The sequence below is a fragment of the Syngnathus typhle genome, linkage group LG9, assembly GCF_033458585.1.
Source record: "Syngnathus typhle isolate RoL2023-S1 ecotype Sweden linkage group LG9, RoL_Styp_1.0, whole genome shotgun sequence".
In the NCBI taxonomy this organism is placed as follows: Eukaryota; Metazoa; Chordata; class Actinopteri; order Syngnathiformes; family Syngnathidae; genus Syngnathus; species Syngnathus typhle.
This window is the reverse complement of record NC_083746.1, coordinates 3,496,015-3,514,560: the sequence shown is the minus strand read 5'-3', so window position 1 is coordinate 3,514,560 and position 18,546 is coordinate 3,496,015. Positions and strand designations below refer to the sequence as shown.

At 44.7% G+C, this 18,546-nt stretch overlaps 1 protein-coding gene across 14 annotated transcripts in view; it reads right to left on the bottom strand.

Moving 5' to 3' along the window:
• mycbp2 (MYC binding protein 2) overlaps positions 1–18,546 on the bottom strand; it is a 50,876-nt gene that overhangs the window by 6,507 nt on the left and 25,823 nt on the right. For 8 of the 14 annotated variants that reach the window (XM_061287903.1, XM_061287908.1, XM_061287905.1 and 5 more), the window contains 30 exons: positions 17,933–18,155; positions 17,728–17,846; positions 17,545–17,632; positions 17,364–17,413; positions 17,108–17,280; positions 16,295–16,439; positions 15,998–16,204; positions 15,855–15,910; positions 15,410–15,525; positions 15,153–15,250; positions 14,520–14,636; positions 13,839–13,979; positions 11,392–11,616; positions 8,616–8,748; positions 8,405–8,530; positions 7,336–7,563; positions 3,799–5,433; positions 3,548–3,717; positions 3,193–3,440; positions 2,958–3,125; positions 2,240–2,397; positions 1,958–2,157; positions 1,632–1,781; positions 1,390–1,550; positions 1,166–1,322; positions 863–1,087; positions 726–791; positions 402–641; positions 174–263; positions 14–94 (listed from right to left, as the gene is read on the bottom strand). In XM_061287903.1, the coding sequence (XP_061143887.1) occupies positions 14–94; positions 174–263; positions 402–641; positions 726–791; positions 863–1,087; positions 1,166–1,322; positions 1,390–1,550; positions 1,632–1,781; positions 1,958–2,157; positions 2,240–2,397; positions 2,958–3,125; positions 3,193–3,440; positions 3,548–3,717; positions 3,799–5,433; positions 7,336–7,563; positions 8,405–8,530; positions 8,616–8,748; positions 11,392–11,616; positions 13,839–13,979; positions 14,520–14,636; positions 15,153–15,250; positions 15,410–15,525; positions 15,855–15,910; positions 15,998–16,204; positions 16,295–16,439; positions 17,108–17,280; positions 17,364–17,413; positions 17,545–17,632; positions 17,728–17,846; positions 17,933–18,155 (5,994 nt within the window). The remainder of the gene's footprint in view (positions 1–13; positions 95–173; positions 264–401; positions 642–725; positions 792–862; positions 1,088–1,165; positions 1,323–1,389; positions 1,551–1,631; positions 1,782–1,957; positions 2,158–2,239; positions 2,398–2,957; positions 3,126–3,192; positions 3,441–3,547; positions 3,718–3,798; positions 5,434–7,335; positions 7,564–8,404; positions 8,531–8,615; positions 8,749–11,391; positions 11,617–13,838; positions 13,980–14,519; positions 14,637–15,152; positions 15,251–15,409; positions 15,526–15,854; positions 15,911–15,997; positions 16,205–16,294; positions 16,440–17,107; positions 17,281–17,363; positions 17,414–17,544; positions 17,633–17,727; positions 17,847–17,932; positions 18,156–18,546) is intronic. The other 6 variants (XM_061287914.1, XM_061287915.1, XM_061287911.1 and 3 more) reach the window with 5 other exon arrangements.

The window sequence follows — 18,546 nt, the reverse complement described above, 5'->3', positions numbered from 1 at the left end:
TCTTGAACCGTACCTGTTTCTGCAGGTTGGTAAGTTTACTCCTGCTGAAAATGATTCCGACCATGTGCTCTTTGAGGTCTGCGTCTGACGGTACCTGTTCAAAAAGTCGAATAAATGACGCGAGGCGTCTTCAAATTGGTGACAAGTAGACGGTTGACCTTCTCAATGCTGACCTTTTCCTCTCCTTCTGGTGACGAAAGCAAATTCTTCTCCTCCTGCTCTGGGGTTGGCTCTGCATCTCCACAAATAAGTTTCCCAAACACCTGGGTGACATTAGACAAGGAAAACATGAATGAGAGATGGAGGATAAAAAAAAATCATTCATAGCACCACAATGTCAATTTCTCTGCGCCACCATTTCCCGTGACTTTTTTTCTGCGCATGTACTAATTGATGTTTACCTGTGAGGTGATGAGGCGAAACACACGCAGCGTTTCGCCCTCACAGTTCTTCTGCTGTGCCATGCTGGCCGAGATCTGCCCAGCGATTTTGATGCTGTCGCCCTCCTTCCAGCCAAGCACCTTCACCTGGCGCACCCTCAATGTGTTCTCCGGCCCTTTAAGCTCCACTTTAATCACATGATGATCTCCCCCAGGGAGCTCACTTGTCACCCAACCCATGTGACGCGAGTCTAGGTCGACCTGAGATGGAAAAGATTTATGTTTAGGATGCTCGCTATGAGTCAGACTGATGATTATGCTGGAGAGAGACCAATCTCGTCTCACCTGCTTAATTCTGCAAAGGTCTTCCATGGCCTTGCCACACAGGAACGTCACAGAGGTCACTTTGTTCTATAAAATGAGGGGAAAATAATTTACAGGAAACGTCACCAGGTCCCTTGAAAAACAATGCTGTCTCTTACCCCAAGGTCTCTGGAGTTGTCGACGTGAACAGACACATTGCAGGCATTGATGCCTTTCACACAGCTGATGGTGATGCTCTTGGTTTTGTTTTTGTCTTCATCCCCGGACTCCCAGAAGGTCTCAGTGGAGCCGTCCGTCAGGCTGCCAATCATGGCGGGACGACTGGACGTTTTGATGTCCACCACGCTGGTTAGGTCTTTCAGGCAGGTCACCAGGCAGAGATCCTATCGGGCGACAATGCATTAGAATCAGTTCATGTGGCAAATCTTTCAGCAGGAGTTCCTGAGTGCCGGGTTTCTTGCCTGGCTAATGGCTTCGTAGCCCGACTGAACACTGATGTTGAAGCTTTCCTCACTGTCGCCGTCATCCGACTTTGACAGTATGTTGTTGATGTGGTGGAAGACGTTGCTCTGGTGTAGGAACTGGTGGTCGGACTGTTTGAACTTGAGACTCCAGCACCTAGAAAAGTGAGATAGATGTCTAATCTGCAAAAAGGTTCAAACTAGAAAAAAATGAGGTATGATACCTGAGCGCCATCTGCTGAAGAGAACTTCCACTAGGAAGTGACATCATCAAGTCGGAAATTGTCTGGAGGAGGCGGTGGAAGGTGTGGGGCAGCGGGTGGGCCGCCTCCCCTGCAATAACGATGTCTGACAGAGGATGCTCACAAACGCCAAGGTCTCGTTCCTGCGAGGTGTGATGATGGCCCCACAATAAGGAAACGTGGAATCTCTCAAACAAAAGCAAAACCTTTGAACGACTTGACACCTGTTCTATGTTTTCTTTGTTGCCCTTGTTCTCCTCATCTTCCTCGTCCTCTGGTTCAAAGGGAGATGGAGTGAGAGACGCAACAAAATGCCACAAGATGTCATGCAGGGAAGTGGTTTGGATCACGTTGCACAGGAGCCAGTTGAATGCCTGATGAGACACCAAAGCGCTTCCATTATCATACTGAAATGAGCAAAGTTGGAGGAGTTTAAATATGTATATTTATTACATATTTATTGTGCCAATTCATCAAGTTTGAACAAATGTACATGTGTGTTAGACAGGTATCTAAACGCTGCTGCATCTGGAGATTGAAGAAGCCGTACCTCCATGGCGAAAACTCGGCACGCGGACTTCCTCAGCGCATGCCTCATAGCCACCTCCAGGCCCTCCAGATCGTGATGCTGGATGACAAACGCCAGCACGGGCCACTGGAAGTTCCTCTCCCCTTTGCTGAGGGAGCCGTGGGCGGAGATTAACCTGGACAGTTCGGGAGACGGGTGGCGCAACAAGGATGAACCCACTTCTGTAAAGAAGACAAGAACGAGGGAATAAGAAAGGACGCTTGTACAATATATGCCCATGTTGAACGCATCAAGCGTAAATACCTGCATCACCACTGTGGACTCTCCGTCTAGGCACGGCTTTAACTCTGGCCGGAGAGGGCGAGTGCTGCTTGTCGTACTCTGAGGCAACAACGGAGTATGACCTCTGGAAAACCGTGCGCTTGGCTGTGTCGCTGTCTGTGATTGGGCTGGTCTCGAGACTGAAAGGCAGCATATGATAGATTAGATATATTTTGCCAATACGATATTGAAAATATCCATCCGTTCAAGCATTTTCAGCACTTCTTGACATTTGGGTTGTGGGTGAGTTCAATAATAGTAATAATGAATTATATTTATAAAGCACTTTACATTCGGAGGAATCTCAAAGTGCTACATGGCAAGTAAAAACAATAAAACAAAGCAAGGACAAGTATAAAACAACTGGACTTCAGTCCTTTTCCTGCTACATATTGGTCCACCCCAGACTGGCCCCCAGTCGATTGCAAGACACGTAAAAACAAACCATTCACACTCTTTGGACAATTTGCAGTTGTCAATGAACCTGAACATTTTTGGAATGTGCGAGGACACTCACACAAGCACTAGGACAATACGATGCAAAACAATTTGCCCATTGCACAAAGAAAAAAGCTTCTGCCAATTATGTGGACAGTCCACAAGCATGCACTGAATTCAAGTGTTTTGGGCAATAACAAAAATAACAGAACAGCAAAAAAACAAATAATTGAACCCGAGTTTGTGATTAGGATGTATTTACCTGGGGGGCATCGACTTCATGTTATTCTCCGGTTCCTCAAAAACGTTAGGGCAGGCGTCGGGGGTAACTGAAATGTAGGGAGCGGGAACCGACGTGGATCGCAAGTACCTCATCTCATCTTGGAAGAGATTGTCATCTTGGTAAGCACCAAAATTCTCCGTGTGTTGCCTTGAGGATGAAAGTGTAGTCATGATTACGCATGCACGTTTATAACTCCTGCTTGTTGCTTTGCTACCTGGCGAGTGTCTGCAGGTAGAGGCAGCTCATTTTATTGGGAAGTTCGGCCGACACGCCCTCCTTGAGGCTGGGGAGCAGCTGGGAATGAAGCGGCCGGGGAGGGTGGTGGCACAGCATGTTGGGCTCGGCTGCGCTGCTGAGCGACAGCAGGAACAAAGCGTTCGCCCGGATGACCTGGTGGGCCTCCATGGTAGGCAGGGCTCTCGGCGTCTTCACTTGCAGTGGCTTCTTCCTGGACTGCTTCACCTGACAAGGAATCGATACGAGAGTGAATTGTGTAAGCAGAAATACATTCACTGTACACATTGGTGGAAAGGCCTGGCTGGATGCACCAAATATAAAGTAGAAGATACCTTCTCCCTGGCTGCAGTCTGCTTCTCTCTCAGGTATTTCTCCCTGCAGCGATCACACACCAGATACCAAGTGCTGCCTCCGATGCCTCCATCGCCACAATTGCCAGCCCAGCCACCGCAGAAGTGACCGATGCTGTTGTACCCTTGGCCTCCAGCGTAACGGCCGCAGCCTGAGGAATGGACGAGAGTGATATTTTAGGAACGAGCCACTTTCCATTCCGAGTGCAGAGTCACAGGTTCTCTCGCTTTACCTGGGTGAGCTTGTCTCATATGGTAGGTAACGGGGTAAGGATGAGACTCCCCGCACAGCTCACAGATGGTGTCCTTCTCCGGTCCGCCCATGGCGAGCTGCGCCATCTCTCCAAATAGATTGCCCCTCGGCCGAACCTCCGCTTTTTCCCGCTTCTTCTTCTCCTTCTTGGCCTTCTTGTTGTCCTTTTCGTTCTCCTTCTTCTTGAGGATGGCGCTCGATCCCGGACTGGGGAAGATCATGTTCTGAGTCGCAGCCTTGATGGTGGCTAAGGAGATATCCTCCCAGAATGCCACCAAGTGTTGCAGCGTCAAAGGCAGGATGGATTTTGCTCTGACGGAAGGATGGGACGTCGTCTCGTAGGAAACCGACTCCCCTTTGCCGTCCTCGCACTTTTCTGGCAATGGCGGTTCCTTTAACATGGAGAGAACTTTGTTTTTGTTGATGCTGCCCATTTTGGAGATGTCCGGACCATGCGGAGCGATGTTAAACATGTTAAGTGCGGAGGAAATCTCAAGGGAGTGGCGGTTCTTGAGCTTGCTCTCCTTGTCCTCGGCACCCTGTCCGAGGGAGCTGCGTATGGGCGCATGCTCTTTGGTTAAGTCCGGGTTGAATTTGAGGAAGGACGAACAAGCCATGGCATCGTGAACTATCCCTTCATGCCACAGGAATGCTGCAAAGACCGCCCGGGAGCATTCTGCTACAGAAGGTGACATGGCCTGTTTGGCAGGCTCGCATACCCTCTGCACGCTCTCGCCTTTGAAAAGAGGTCCGGATTTGTCCTTCTTTGGCCGAGTGTGCCGACTTGAGGTTTTACGACTGACTTTGGGCGATGAGCGGCTCTCCAGCTCCTCCTTGACCGGCGCCTTGCCAATGCTAAAGTGAACCTTGCACGAGGCTTCCTCCAAGTCCTGCACCTCCACATTTTCATCATTTGCGTCCTCGTTTGACACAAGAGTGCTTGAGGAACACACCTCCACCACCTCGCTGTGCAGGTTCTCCTGGGTCACTTGGGGGGAAGGAACACGGTTCTCTGTGTTACCGACGACATCTTGGTTTGGATCTTTGGGAGACACTTTTGGTTTGGGGGAGGTAGATCTGCCTCTTAATGGCTCTGTCAGAGGAATCTTCTTCTTCCTAAGCGTGTCTGGGTCCAGAGTGTAGGAATCGGACTTGGATCTTTCTCTGGGCGGTTCTAGCCGGGCTTTGGATGACGGGCTCACTTTGCACGGGGGGTTCTTGTCGTGGTGTGTTAAGGAGGAATGCTGTGAAGAGGTGCTGGAAGGACTGGACCTGCCAGAAGAGGACACTTTTTGTTTTGGCGAGGAAGAGCGGGAGCCGGCGTTGGGAGACTCCGACCGATGTCCCGAGGTTCTGACGTCTGACTTGAGGGCCTGCAGAGTGTTGTGATTTGGCGAATGAGAACGGCTATGAGAGTCAGAGCGCAATTTGGCCGTATCGGAGCGTAGTATGAGGGCTTCGCTGGCTGACAGCGACCCGTCTTGGCCCGTCTTGACTCTTCCGTGTTCCTGCGTGCGGCTCCCTCGACTTTCTTGTTTGAGCGAACGGTTCTCCTGGCGGTGTTTGGAGGCCGGGGACATGGACCGTGCACCGGGCATCAGGTTCCCTCGCTCACCTAAATGTCAATAATTCAGTTAGATGAAATCAGAAAACTTCAAAGGAACCACATTTAAAGCAGATATTTTTTTTTTGCACAGGTTACAAGCTTTACATGACGATCCAATTTTCTAAGAACTACTTTCATGGCCACTGGTCATGTGTGAGAGAGGCTGTTATCTCTATTAAGCCATGTATGTCAAGTCAGTCCAAGTATGACATTTCCAGATCCAAGAAAATACTAGAGGTCAACAGACAGAGATTTTTTTTGTGAAGTCAGCTCCTTCTTTGCTTTTTACACAGAACTGAGTGAAGGTGTGAGATTATCACAACTGTAGGCTTTTGACACGCTGACACGGCAACCCGCAATCTGATAATTAAGTGACATCAAAGTCAGTCTCGGATGTGAGGGAAAAGAAATACTCTACACTCTTCTCAGTTGTATATAATAATTCAGCTACAACATAACCTTCTGACACGTGACCAAAAAAAAGATGCTTAAATTCATATGAAAGATTAAAACAAAGGTGAATGAGAAAATGGGTATGTATTGAGCGGGTTATCATCATTCCACCATTTAGACAAGGCCATTTTTGGCGGGGCGGGGCGGGAAAAGCCGATTAGAGAATGTTAATAACAAGCCGATAAAATACATGCACAGAGAACTCCCTTTCGACCCGACGTCTGTTCGGTCTGAGGGAGGGGATGCGTGATTTGACTACCCACCCTTTTGCCTCAGAGCAAGAGATGAGAGAGCAGTGGCATGCCCGGTCGCGGCCACGCCGCTTTTGCGCGCACGCTCGCGAGAAGCAAGGCTGCGTAGTGAATCATCTACAGCGGAAAACAAGTGGCAAGGTAAACAAACAAGGCGTGGAATGCAAGGACGCCACCGGAGGCAGAAAATGAGAGAGGGATAGAGAGCGAGAGAAAGCACAAAAAAGGACATGGGATCAATTAAGATGGTCCAATTGAAACAGGCAATGCATTGATTTATGTGTGGAGAAGCTGAGAGAGAAATTAGTTTTAAGGCAGAAAATTAAGCAGCATGACACAAAAAAAATTGAACACTGCTAACTTGGGTTAGGTCAAATGTCAATTACACACTGACAGCTGTCCAATTCTATTAAAAGCTGGGGGAAAGAAAATCCGCTCAAGGAGGTCATTAGAGAAAATAATTAAAAGTACTTTTGTATGCAAGGGCGTCAACACCAGTGGTTGGTCCGGGCGGCTAATGAAAAGTCCCAAAGAATGAGAATGTAGGAATAGGAAAACTGATGCAAAATGAGGGTGAACAAAAAAAAAAGGATCGATTATCAGCGCAAGCTAAAAAATAAATCACGTAAGTCAGCACATGCTTGTGAAAATGTAATTTTAACAAGTTATATAGTCAACAATTGAGATTCTAATTCTTGTTTTAAAAAGGTGACTACCATATTACCTCTTTCCTCCTCTTGGACTATTGTCAAGAGGAGTAAAGGTAAAAAGGTCAATTTTTTTTTATTTTTTTTATTAAAAGTGGGAGGCCAAATATATTTAAGTTGTATGTTTGCCATAATTATCAGGGCAAAGACATACCTGGACAATTGTTGCAGTCAGTTCTAGTAAAGTACCACAAGCTATTTTCTTTTCCTGAGGGAGGGGGGCATCTGTTTGAGAGGTAAAGTTTCATGGATTTGAAGCCATTTTTTGAGGAAACATATACTTCAATCCAATGTCACCTATTCATTTTTAAAACAACAATAACTCAATAATAGACTGGCAAACTTGTTTAAGGTATTCTCGCTGAAGGACCAACACAGTTCATGTGATGCCTTACAACACATTCTGGGCGAATGAGGACGATGAGGGAAGTATTATTAAAAAAAAAAAAAAATCTAGAACAACTTTGATCAGGAGCTGACTTATCACTGGACACACTTACTCAGAAGCTGTGGTTGCGGCTGAGACAGTTGGGAGGGGGACTGTCCAAACACAAATGGACTGTGGACAAGGGAAGAAGAGGAAGAAGAGGAGGAGGAGGAGGACGAAGAGGAAGAGGAAGAGGAAGAAGAGGAGGGAGGCTGTGCGGCTTGCTCAAACATTGAGGAGGGAGCTGCTGAGACGAAGGGCCCAGACTGAATGGAATTCAGTATGGCACTCAGTCGGTCACCTGCAAACACGGAGACAGAGGAGGTGGAGAAACTATAGCTAACTATAGGGGACGACTGGGACGGGGAGGGACACCACAATAGAGGGTGAGGGTAGCTCAATCTTCATATTAAGCGTGACATATGTGTGGAGTGGCCAAGCAAAACTACAGCTGCCTGACTGAAGAAAAACACAGACATGATGATGATGATGAGAATGTGACTAAAGCATCAAATCATGCATCAAAACATGAAAAGTGATATTGCAATGAATTGGTGATATTTGAATGTAGCGTGTGAAAAGCTCAAAATTAAAACTACGGGGGGTGGGGGGGAATGCTAACTCAAAATTCTTTACATGGCTCTCTATTAAAAGGACTCGGCTATGGGAAAGGCGGATAAATCCATGAAATCAATTCTCATGACGATCACGTGTGTTTAGTGACGTGTGAGGCGAGACTTCATTAGGTACACCTGTACCATATGAGATCCAGCATCAAGCCTTCGGCTTTTGCAAAAGTAACTGCTCCCTTCATGCAAAGTCAATTTATCACCGTGGTTTGCAGTTCAAGTTTATGTTCATTAATGTGGTTAAAATCTGCAAGGGTATAAAACAAAAAACATTTGTTGGAGCACACATTGCAGCTTATCAATTAATAATCAACTAATTGTTCATTAATCATTTAACGATTGCACGTCTAAAACTGAGCATGACACTCTTTGTGCAGGAAGGAGCACAGTCGGTGCAGGTGTAGCTAACTTCGAGGCAGCTGAGTGAATATCAGTCAGGATAAAAACAGCAGTCAAAATATTTTGCATGAGTGTTAGAGTTTGTGCTGACATCTAATCCATCCCTACGCTGACCTTTGTTATTGGTGATCCCATAGTCGAAGCCCTGAGCTCCGTTGGATGTTGCAGCTCTGTTGAAGGCCTGCACTGAGAAAGGGCTCGGAGGCGGCGTCTGAGCACCGTGCTCAAGCAGCACTTGTTCTGCGAGAGCGGATGAAATCTCATTATCCCAAAAGTCATCGCATTTTATTGTACAGTGATGATGATGATGGATGAGGTGGTTTACCCTCGTCATGGCGAAGGTATTGGTTCCCTCCGTGGTCTCTGGCCAGTGACCAAGCCTCTCCCTCGTCACTCTCGCAGAACTCCACGACGCTGTTTTTATCCAGCTGCACCCAAGTTCCCTCTGAGTTGACCACCTGGCACAAACATAATACTCTTTCTCCAAACTCTATAACCAACCCATGCTCTGTCCTTATTTATCCATTATTCCTTATTTAATCAAATCAAAACATACTGTAGACTGTATAAGAGTGGATGTAGCCTTTGCATCTGGTAGCAATCAGCTTAAAATGTACTCGCTTTATTATAATATTGATGTAACGTTTCGAAACGCATGCTCAGTTACTGCCGTATGGATTGATAGTTTATATTTACGGCTTAGAGGCCTTTTCATTTAATTATTCACAGTTAAACCCTGTGTATTGATAACAGTATTGCTGGTGCCTTGTTTTCCAGGGAAACAAACTGAAGTGAGATGAAAGCATCAATTGGACAAAAGTAGTTGACTGACGCCCTCTTGTATCATTTAAAGCAGGGGTCCCCAAACTTTTTCCTGTGAGGGCCACATAACCTTTCCCTTCTCTGATGGCGGGCCGGTGGCAGTTTGTAACAGAAAAAGTGTGACGATCGTAGGGGAGCTTAAAAAAATTATTGTTTTCCAGAAAGCCACACATAACCAAATAACGGTTATTTAATAACCCTTTCCAGGTTCTTTACAGAAAAAAAGTCAGGAAACAAATAATAACACTATTAATGAAATAAATAATAACTAAACCCTCTCTGAGTTCTTCACAGAAAAAACAGGAAATAAATAACTAAATAACTCTCTCTGGGTTCTTCATAGAAAAAAAACCATGGAACATTAACTTTCTGTTGTGCCATGAACAATCTTAACAGATAAAAGTTCAGCTCAGTTGTCAGAGCAGAACCTCTCTGACACATATGAGCAGTCTCTTAAAGTTCTTGTGTTCCTTCCTTATAATCCTATTGTAGGTTCCAGTAGGCTTGTAGACACTGCTGTCTTTTTTGTTAAAGTTTGATAGTGCGTCATAGTCTGGAGTAAAATTTGTTGTGGCAATTCTTAGGCGAGATCCGAGGTGTTTGTCCGTTTACCTCGATCTGTGACGGGTAGATGTTGACGTTCATGTGGCTGAACGTCACGTCGCGTACGTCGAGCCAAATTGGCAACTCTTTTAAACGCTCGGCACTGTGTTCACCCTGCTTTACTTGGGCGACATTTTAACGGAAGGATTTCAGGGGAAGGTTTGTGGGTGGCTTTAGCGCAAAACTGCATCTGAAAGCTCAGCGCGCAAATTACAAGAATGCTGTCGTCACAGCCCACGCTCTAAATTCGGGACTGATACAAATAGAGCGCGAGTGCGCCATGTCCGTACACGCACTTGTGAGTGTGCACCGAGCTTTCTGACACGGCTTCCGGTAGTAAATGCGCAGGCGAGCGCTTCCCCATCTACTGGGCAAACGCAGTCATTGCAGGCAAAATGAGCAAAAAAAAAAAAAAAAAGTTTAATACAATTTGTTCAGGGTTGGCGGGCCGGATTAAACGGTCCCGCGGGCCGTATCCGGCCCGCGGGCCGTAGTTTGGTGACCCCTGATTTAAAGGCAGTCAATTCTGACTTTACTACTACTAGTCACAAAGGTTAGTGATTGACAATGGTGCATTGTAATTTCATTGGAATTTGTCTTACATCGCAGCCATAGCAACAGAATGCCTTTTGTGAAAGTCAAGCATGAGAGGTTTATTCTTTGTACTTTGTATAGAAACAGCTGGATGAAAAAGTTACGCACAATTTTGGGGGGAGAAAAATGTCCTTAGATGACGTATTATTTTCAAGTGTTGGTTGACTATTTTTGTATTTTATTTTTTTTACATTTGTATGGATTGTATGTTAAATGCGAGTGGAGTTTAGAAAATATATCGGGTTGATGTGGGGGGGCTTCAAGAAAAATCCATATGCATTTCAATTGCAGGGTCCCTATTTACAAATGGCTTCTACCTCAAAGGCTTTACTGTTTTTGGTATTTGTTGCTCAATTCCACCCTCAAATACTCAACCCCCGTCACGATGGGTCCATCCACATTTTATACAGTCTATGGGCACTTCATATTTTTTTTTTTTTTAGCAATCCCAGTGAAGTCACTGCACAGACTATGGCACAAATTGCAATAGAGAAAATCTTTAACATGCAACAGAATAAATCAATTTAAATACAGTACACAATGCACAATATTGGAACACAAGGATTTTATCTTTTTTTTTTTTTGCCGTCAGCACGCCACACTATGGAACAAACCAATGTGGCTCAAGCAAAACTTACTCGTTGAGAGGTTGCTTACTGAAAGTTAAATGCACTCAAATCCCTGAAACACTATATTATTTGGGGCGGAAAAAAAACAGAACACAGACGGGAATTATTAGTGAGTGCAGGCTGCGCCTCCTGGATCCCCATGAGCCATTCTAGTGCGGGCTAGTGAACAGCATGACACACCACAGCAGCCAAAAAAAGAGAAGGGGAGGATGTCGCTACGTTCGGTAAAAGTCAAAGTTGTCAATATGATGAACTGAAGAAGTGGAAATCAGTAAGGGATCGCACAGTGTGAAAAATGAAGCGCACATAGCCACAAGATACAGAGATTAGTCAGTTTCAGGAGATTTCTTTGTGTGGGGGTTTCGCTTCATTTGATCAATGGCGTTCATCACGAAACAAAATTCCATCCACCCTACCCATCATTAAGACATTGCATTTGGGATGAGTGCATACCTCGCCTATGGCCTTGACCATGTTGCCAAGTACTAACATTCCAATGGGGATACCCCTAAGGTTTGGGCAGCTTCTGATGTTGTGACCAGAGGGGCCGGTCTTCACTACCTTATAAAGCCCCGGTCCGCCGCCCTGCCCTGCCCCGCCCTGCACCCGAGCGGGAGCTTCGTGGGAAGGGCAGCTGCTCACCTCCTTTGTGGTGTCCTCCGTCTGGCCCCTGACCTCCTGAAAGAAGTAAAAGTGGGAATTAGGATGAGTGGGAGCACACATGAAGCAGGACTAAAAACGATACCAAATTAATCTTTTTTTCAAATCGAGGAGATTCCACTGTAGTTTAATTTTTCTGCAATTTTTCCAGAACATATTCCCTCCACTGTAATAAAGAATATGTGCCTTCTCCACTTGAAGACGCCGTAATTACCCTCCCCACCATGTGTCTGCAAAGCTGACACTTTTAGGACAGCCCTTCTCAAATAGTGGCATGGGCCCAACCTGGGAGGGGGTGCGGTGCAATTATTATATTATATAGTTATTTTCAAACCATTCAAGAGGAAAGTACAGAAGCAGTGTGCAGGAATTAGGTCACTCTAACACTTTTACCGACTCCACTTGAAAGACAGACACACAATTATGCCATTTTCCTAAAGACCGACGGAGGGCATGCGAGGAGACATAAACATGCATCTAACTGTCTTGGATTCCATGCAATTAAAAACATTAATCACCTCAAGAGAAACATTACGATCACCTTAGGCTGACAAAAAGATACAAATAGAAAAGTGACGTCCATGCAGCTTTGGCTCCATTCCCTTTTGACACGACTACAGAGATTGCGTGAGAACTAAATGAGATGCTATAGGTGATGATGGGGGCAGGCAAGCTATTGAACCCTTTCCTTCATACAACTTACCTGTGGTGGGAATATAGTTAAGGGTGTCCACGACACAAAGCCGATATCCCTGACTCCATGGCTAGCGTTAAAGACACTCTGAGCAACAGATTGTGAGACAGTCAAGACACACAGCAGAGAAAAACAGGATGGAGGAACAAGTGAAGGGGCGCTGAAGTATTATTTTTTTTGGAAGAACACGTTTCTCGCACATTTGGCTCATTGAGGGGATGAGTCGAAATAGCATCATTTGAAAAAAAGAAGAATGGAAAGCACTTCCAAAAAAATCCCCCCCGACTTGGATGATACGGTGTGTCATGCTGTTCAGACAAAGACCTGAAAGCCTCGGAGGCCCAAATGCGACCAGATGCAAAAGTGGAACTGCGGAGGTGTAACTACTCCACTCAAAAGCTTCACGAAAACATGAATTACATTTTTCCTCTCCCATGGTACTCAAACAACCTAAGAGCATATCACATAGTGGCTTTTGGAACTGGTCATGGCATGGAGTAGCAAAAAGCAAGAGAGAGAGAAGAAAAAAAAAAAGAACTTCATTGCGGCATGCCGTAATGCATTAGTGTTAATGGACTGTGAGGGAATGAAGAAAGAGCCCACTCAGCTAATTTACCACAGGATTAAAGCCGCGTCTTGTTCTCTGTGTTAATCAATGCACTCCAAAGTGTTCGAAGTGAGTGCATGAGCACTTTTAAGAGTTGCTTCCATTTCAACATATACCGTATTTTCTCAAATAGTGCTCGCAGTCTACACAGCGCCCCAATTAGTATTCCTCTGGTGAATTATTCACTTCAATGAACAAGATTCGGCAGCAATTTTTCCCTTAAAAAAAAATGCGGTTCTATCAATTGTGATTATTTACATCTTAATTAATTGGAATATGTTGGAAACTGTAATCACTTCAGTTGTTCAATTAAAGGGGCCCTATATGGGTAGATTGGCGCCCGTGCGCTCGGCAAATAAATGGGCATTAATTAATTTCCGTGCCAGCGCTAGTCTAGTCTAGCGTGTTTGAAGCCTAGCCGCGCTGATCTGGGTGTGGTGGTGCACAAAGCAGCCTTTGTGGAACTCTCAAGAGAAGAGCTGAGTAACTGTAGATCTCCTTCCTAAGAAGTTCCTTTCCCACAATAGACACTCATGACAGTTGAGTCATTCATATGAGGCATATTTATGATATTGAAGTATCATTCATTTGTGGAAAACAATGCTACAAAAATAACATTGACAAATATTCTAAACGTAATCCTAAAGCTATAAATGCCCAACAAGCCTTGAGCATATTCTAACCTCTTGAGTCACTATATGAGGAAATACGGTATTTTTTGGTCATTCATAACCACCTTGAAGCATCTCTTAGCGACGTGCCTTTGTATAAATAGTTATTTAAAAAGATACCGTACATGCAAAAGCTCCCTCCATGCTTTGTGTACATTTCGGAAGAGGGTGCCAAAACATGAACCTTGAAAAGTCATTTGGACTCGTAACAAACAAGGGGATGTGAGCTTCTCGCCAGCCTCCGTCAGTCTGCCTCCTTCTTACTTACGTCGGCGGGGACCAGAAGGCTCCTGCCCAAATGCTGGTTAAAAGAGAGGCACCAAGCCTCGGTGTAGCCATTCATGCTGGGCACGTACTTCTTGAGGGTTTCATCATTGAGCTTGAGCCACACGCCATCATCATTGTGGATCTAGAGGAAGCGGAAGGGGAGGGCAGAGGAAACAAGCAATGGAGCAGGGCGTTACTATGGAAACAGGAGGGGCGTGAAAAACACGCGCAAAGAGCTCATATGCCGCAAGAATGTCTCAAAAAAGGGACGATGTTAATCTTTTAGAGTTACATTTCAGGAATTATTTAGATTGGACTTTTATCGTTACAGCGCATTTCAGGTTCCTCCTGAAATTGTAACTAAAAGCGAACTATCCCTAAAAGGCTTCAGGATACTTTGTGAGCAGAAATATGTCAAAGAAAAGTGTAAAGATTTGGGGCAAAAGGTAATCACCACAACATTTAGAAGCAAGCGGACTATTTGGAGAAGCTCAACGATGATACGTGTACTGCTCAGAAAGGTCGATTAATCCTCACAGCAACGGTGACAGCAAACTATGATAATTTCACAAAAGTTCCAAATTGTACGGCAATTGATTCGGAGGTACCACTGCATTTTTCGCAAATGTCTGCCTTTATCGGCTTCGAATAAGAGTGATCGTCTTTTTCAGGGCTCAATTACCTCGTCAATGAAAGTGATGGTGCCATTGACGTGCACTATGCCTATTTGTTCGCTCTGCAGGGAGGGGTGACTGCGCACACGTAGGCCTGCGCTGTCCTTGGACGCAAATTTGCGCACCTGAGAGAAGCAGAGGGGAGACTGGGTGTGAGCCACAGCAGCAACGGAAGACGAAGAAGGACAAGAGGGAAAGAAAAGCAGGGGAGCATGCACAAAAGAAGGACATACATCGGTCGGATGAGGTCGCTTCATTTTAAAATATTAACGAAAAGCACGACAGCTAAGGCCGATATTCTTTCTTATATCCGCAAGGAGAGTTTGGAAATTTGGGGTAAAGGTCAATATAGAGGTATATTATAATAGACGAGGTTTTGCGATGCGATGAGAAGAAATGAAAGTAAAGGAGTAAATTATTAGTAGATTGATTGTGATTGGTTCTTAGTGAGCAGTAGGGTATTTTGAAAAGAAACACTTTTTTTTTTTTCAAAATGTTACTCAGAAGTCAAAGCATTTCAAATCTTCGGATATCTTGAGCGATGTCGTGTTCGAGACGAGAAGATCACTTGAGCTTTCCGGAGAGCGATTTGCAAACATGGATGTGTTTACGAGGAAGGTCAATTCAAAATAACAGCTAACCTTGCTCGGCTGAGGCTCTGCCTTGGGTTTGACCATCTGCGTCCCTGGTGGTATCATGCCTTTGGGAGGGTCTTTGACTTCTACCTCCAAACCTGCATCTGTAAAAAGCCAGGTACTTAGTTTCAATTTAACGTCAACACCATTGCCCTAAGTATTCCCAAAAGCAACATACAAAGACATTCCGAACATTTCCTAAGTGATGGACCATGACGAAACTAAGATGTGTTTTAAGTGCAGCATAAGAGATGACCACGCACCTATTTCAATTCCATCAATGGTGACGTGGATTGTATAGAGACCGATCGCTCCCGGGGTCCAGTTGGCACTGTAGGTTCCATCAGTGTTGGCACGTATCAGCATGTTCTCGCTGGGCCTGAAAAAGGAATATGTGATGACGACCACGGAACCGAATTTAGGACGGAAACAGCATCTGAAATATTCTGTCTTCTCTGTATGATGCGCAATCATGAATGGCATACACAAATTAATTTGACCACGGTAAGAAGCTCATCAACTATACCAAACTAACCAAGTGCTACAGATTAATTCATTCCAGATATACACCACTCTCTCCATTGCCTTCAAAGGGTGAGTAATTTGACTTTTAAACAATTGATTTAGACTTTACATGATTTCCAATTGTTTTGAAATGAGAATAATAAGGTTCCACAGTACTCGAATGCAACTCTCACTGTCTTGTACCTCTTTGGAGTGGGAGAAGCGAAGCGTAGCTCCTCAAATGAATAGTTTTCATATGCCTAGAAAAATATAAATGAGAAAGTCAAAGGAGTTATGACATGAGGTGCTCAACAGGAAAAACTTTTCAGTCCGTGTATGGTGCTGACCTTCATCATAGTGATGGCAATGTAGCGAGCTTCTTTCACAATCACGGGCTCGTACGTGGCCTCCAGCTTGGGTGCTGGCAGACCTCCAAAGGTGAGGTCGGGACCTGAAGACGCCGGTGAGGAGCTTCCGGTTAGTCGCTGCAGTTTTTTCACATTTTCAGGCTGCAGCGACTTCTTTTGAGAAACAGGCACGGCCTTTACTTCCACCTGGTTATGAAACAGATGAGGAATTTTAGTCTAGTACTACATCTCTACCAGTTCAATTTTCTCTAAATGGAAGTCAACATTGTTCCCAACCTTCATATTTGGAACATGCACCATATCTCCATATTGATCTTTGGTCTGCACAACAATGGTAGCTGGCCACCCGCAGCGTATGTCATCTTTGTTTAGGATCAGAGATGTCTTCTGGGGGTCGGCGTAGGAGTCTGGTTGCAGCCACCTTGAAGGAAGAGATGACAAGCCATAATCAAAACATGGAGTTACTTGTGAATGGCACAAGTCGGATGTCTCACTGTGATCTTATCTTATCCTACTTTTATACGATATCAATAAAGGAGAATGAGGGTCCCCTGTAGTTACATCTGAGAATATACCGTATTTTCCGCACTATAAGGCGCACCTAAAAACCTCCAATTTTCTCAAAAGCCGACAGTTCGCCTTATAATCCGGTGCGCCTTATATATGGACCAATAGGGATTCGTGGATGAGGACTAATTAAAGTAAGCTTTACGTGTTTATTTTGTGTGTTGTGTGATATTAACGTTCGAGCAACGTTGAGTTATTGATATATTGTTAGTGTTCACTATTTCGAGTGTTACTATATTGTGATTGCGTTAACAATTGAGCAACGTTGAGTTATTTATTCTATGCGCCTTATATATGAACAAAGTTTTAAAATGGGCCATTCATTGAAGGTGCGCCTTATAATCCGGTGCGCCTTAGAGTGCGGAAAATACGGTAAATAGAGCCGCACTTTACCAAAGAGGGGACTATGGACAGAAATAATAGACTACTGCAGTTAAGGTAAAGCTAAACTCTTAAAAGCTTCAATAGCAAATAAAGTCAAACCTGTGCAGCGGAAAATAGAAACAAAAGATTCCTTTCTACCTCGCTAGACGTCCTCCGCTTGAGTTCTGCACACACGTGATGAAGTCCTCAAGGAAAGAGTGCTCGTTGGTTTGGAGGTGCAAGGGCAGGTTCCCCTCCAGGGCCTCGAGAATGATGGGCGGATGGGAGAGTGCCAGACCCTTCCCTAAAATCCCTGTATGAGCTTTACACACCTAATGGGGCGGCAAAGGGATCAATAAAGGCAGAATGACAATAGGATTTAAAAAATGATAAATACATTTAACAAGTCGCTTACCTGGAGAGAGGCTTCTTCTAGGATCTCTAAGTCCTCCTCGAGCTCATTGCCTAACAACATGGGAGTGCAGAACAAAAATGATACACTCGTAGTTTTTGAGGTTATGCAGTGATGGAATTAAATAGTAGTAACTCGCAATATATAATACATTACGATGAGTCGTGCCCGTCAGGCCTCATACCTATAGGGAGCGCCAGGTCTTTCTTCATCAGAGCTGCAGCACACACACTACCCAAGTACGCCAACTCTTTCTCCAGCTGGATGATGCCCTGAAATATCCAAAAAGAATAGATACAGTGACATTCAGATTTTATTTTGATTTAATAAGAACTATTAAGCAGAAAAATGAAGAAGCAGACATTACCTCGTCAGGGCCTGGATTGAATTCATATCCCACTGCAACACACTTGAAGCCATAAAAGGATGCCTTCTCATCCTTCACATAATCTGAGGCGGTTTCAAGTGAAAACAGGACTTCATTACCTGTAGAGGAAGTTTATTGCCACATTAATATTTGTAATGAATTAAGAAATGAAAATAACAGAAGTGACAGGATGCAATCCTCTCACCTGGCAGGACAAGCACTGTGGTCGGCCAACCCGTTGAGCCTGAAAACTTCCTGAGCTCGGTCCAGGTGTTGATGGTGTCATGCACCAGAGCTTTACTGCCCAAGCAGGACAGGTGTAGGGTGCGACTGGGGATGAGCAGCCGGAGGATGTCTTCGGGCTGAGCAGTGCCGCACTGGGAGTCGAACTCGATGCTCGTCCAACGCACACATTCAGGAAAGGAGATCTGAAGGCAGATGAGATCTTATCACGGTTACAACATAAAAGAGACTTGATTCAAATGGGGTGTAAATGATTGGCAATATGTCACTTGGCAACATCAACCCTACAGTCGTGAACAAAAAGCATCAATGGCGACAGCAATATTTACTTTTATTTTTACAAATAAATCGTTTTTGCAGACCAATTAATTTTATCTATACTCAACAAAGCACATTCAATGATTTTTATTTTCCCAGTCAGCTGGTTAGAAAGAGTTGAACAAAAACAGGCATTGTGAAACCTTTGAAGAGGGCATTTCAGGATAATCCTTGATTTTATTTTTTCTAATCTAGGATTACCTGAATATATATCATTAAGATATTTCCCATGAAGAACTATTTGTGTGGTAATATCCA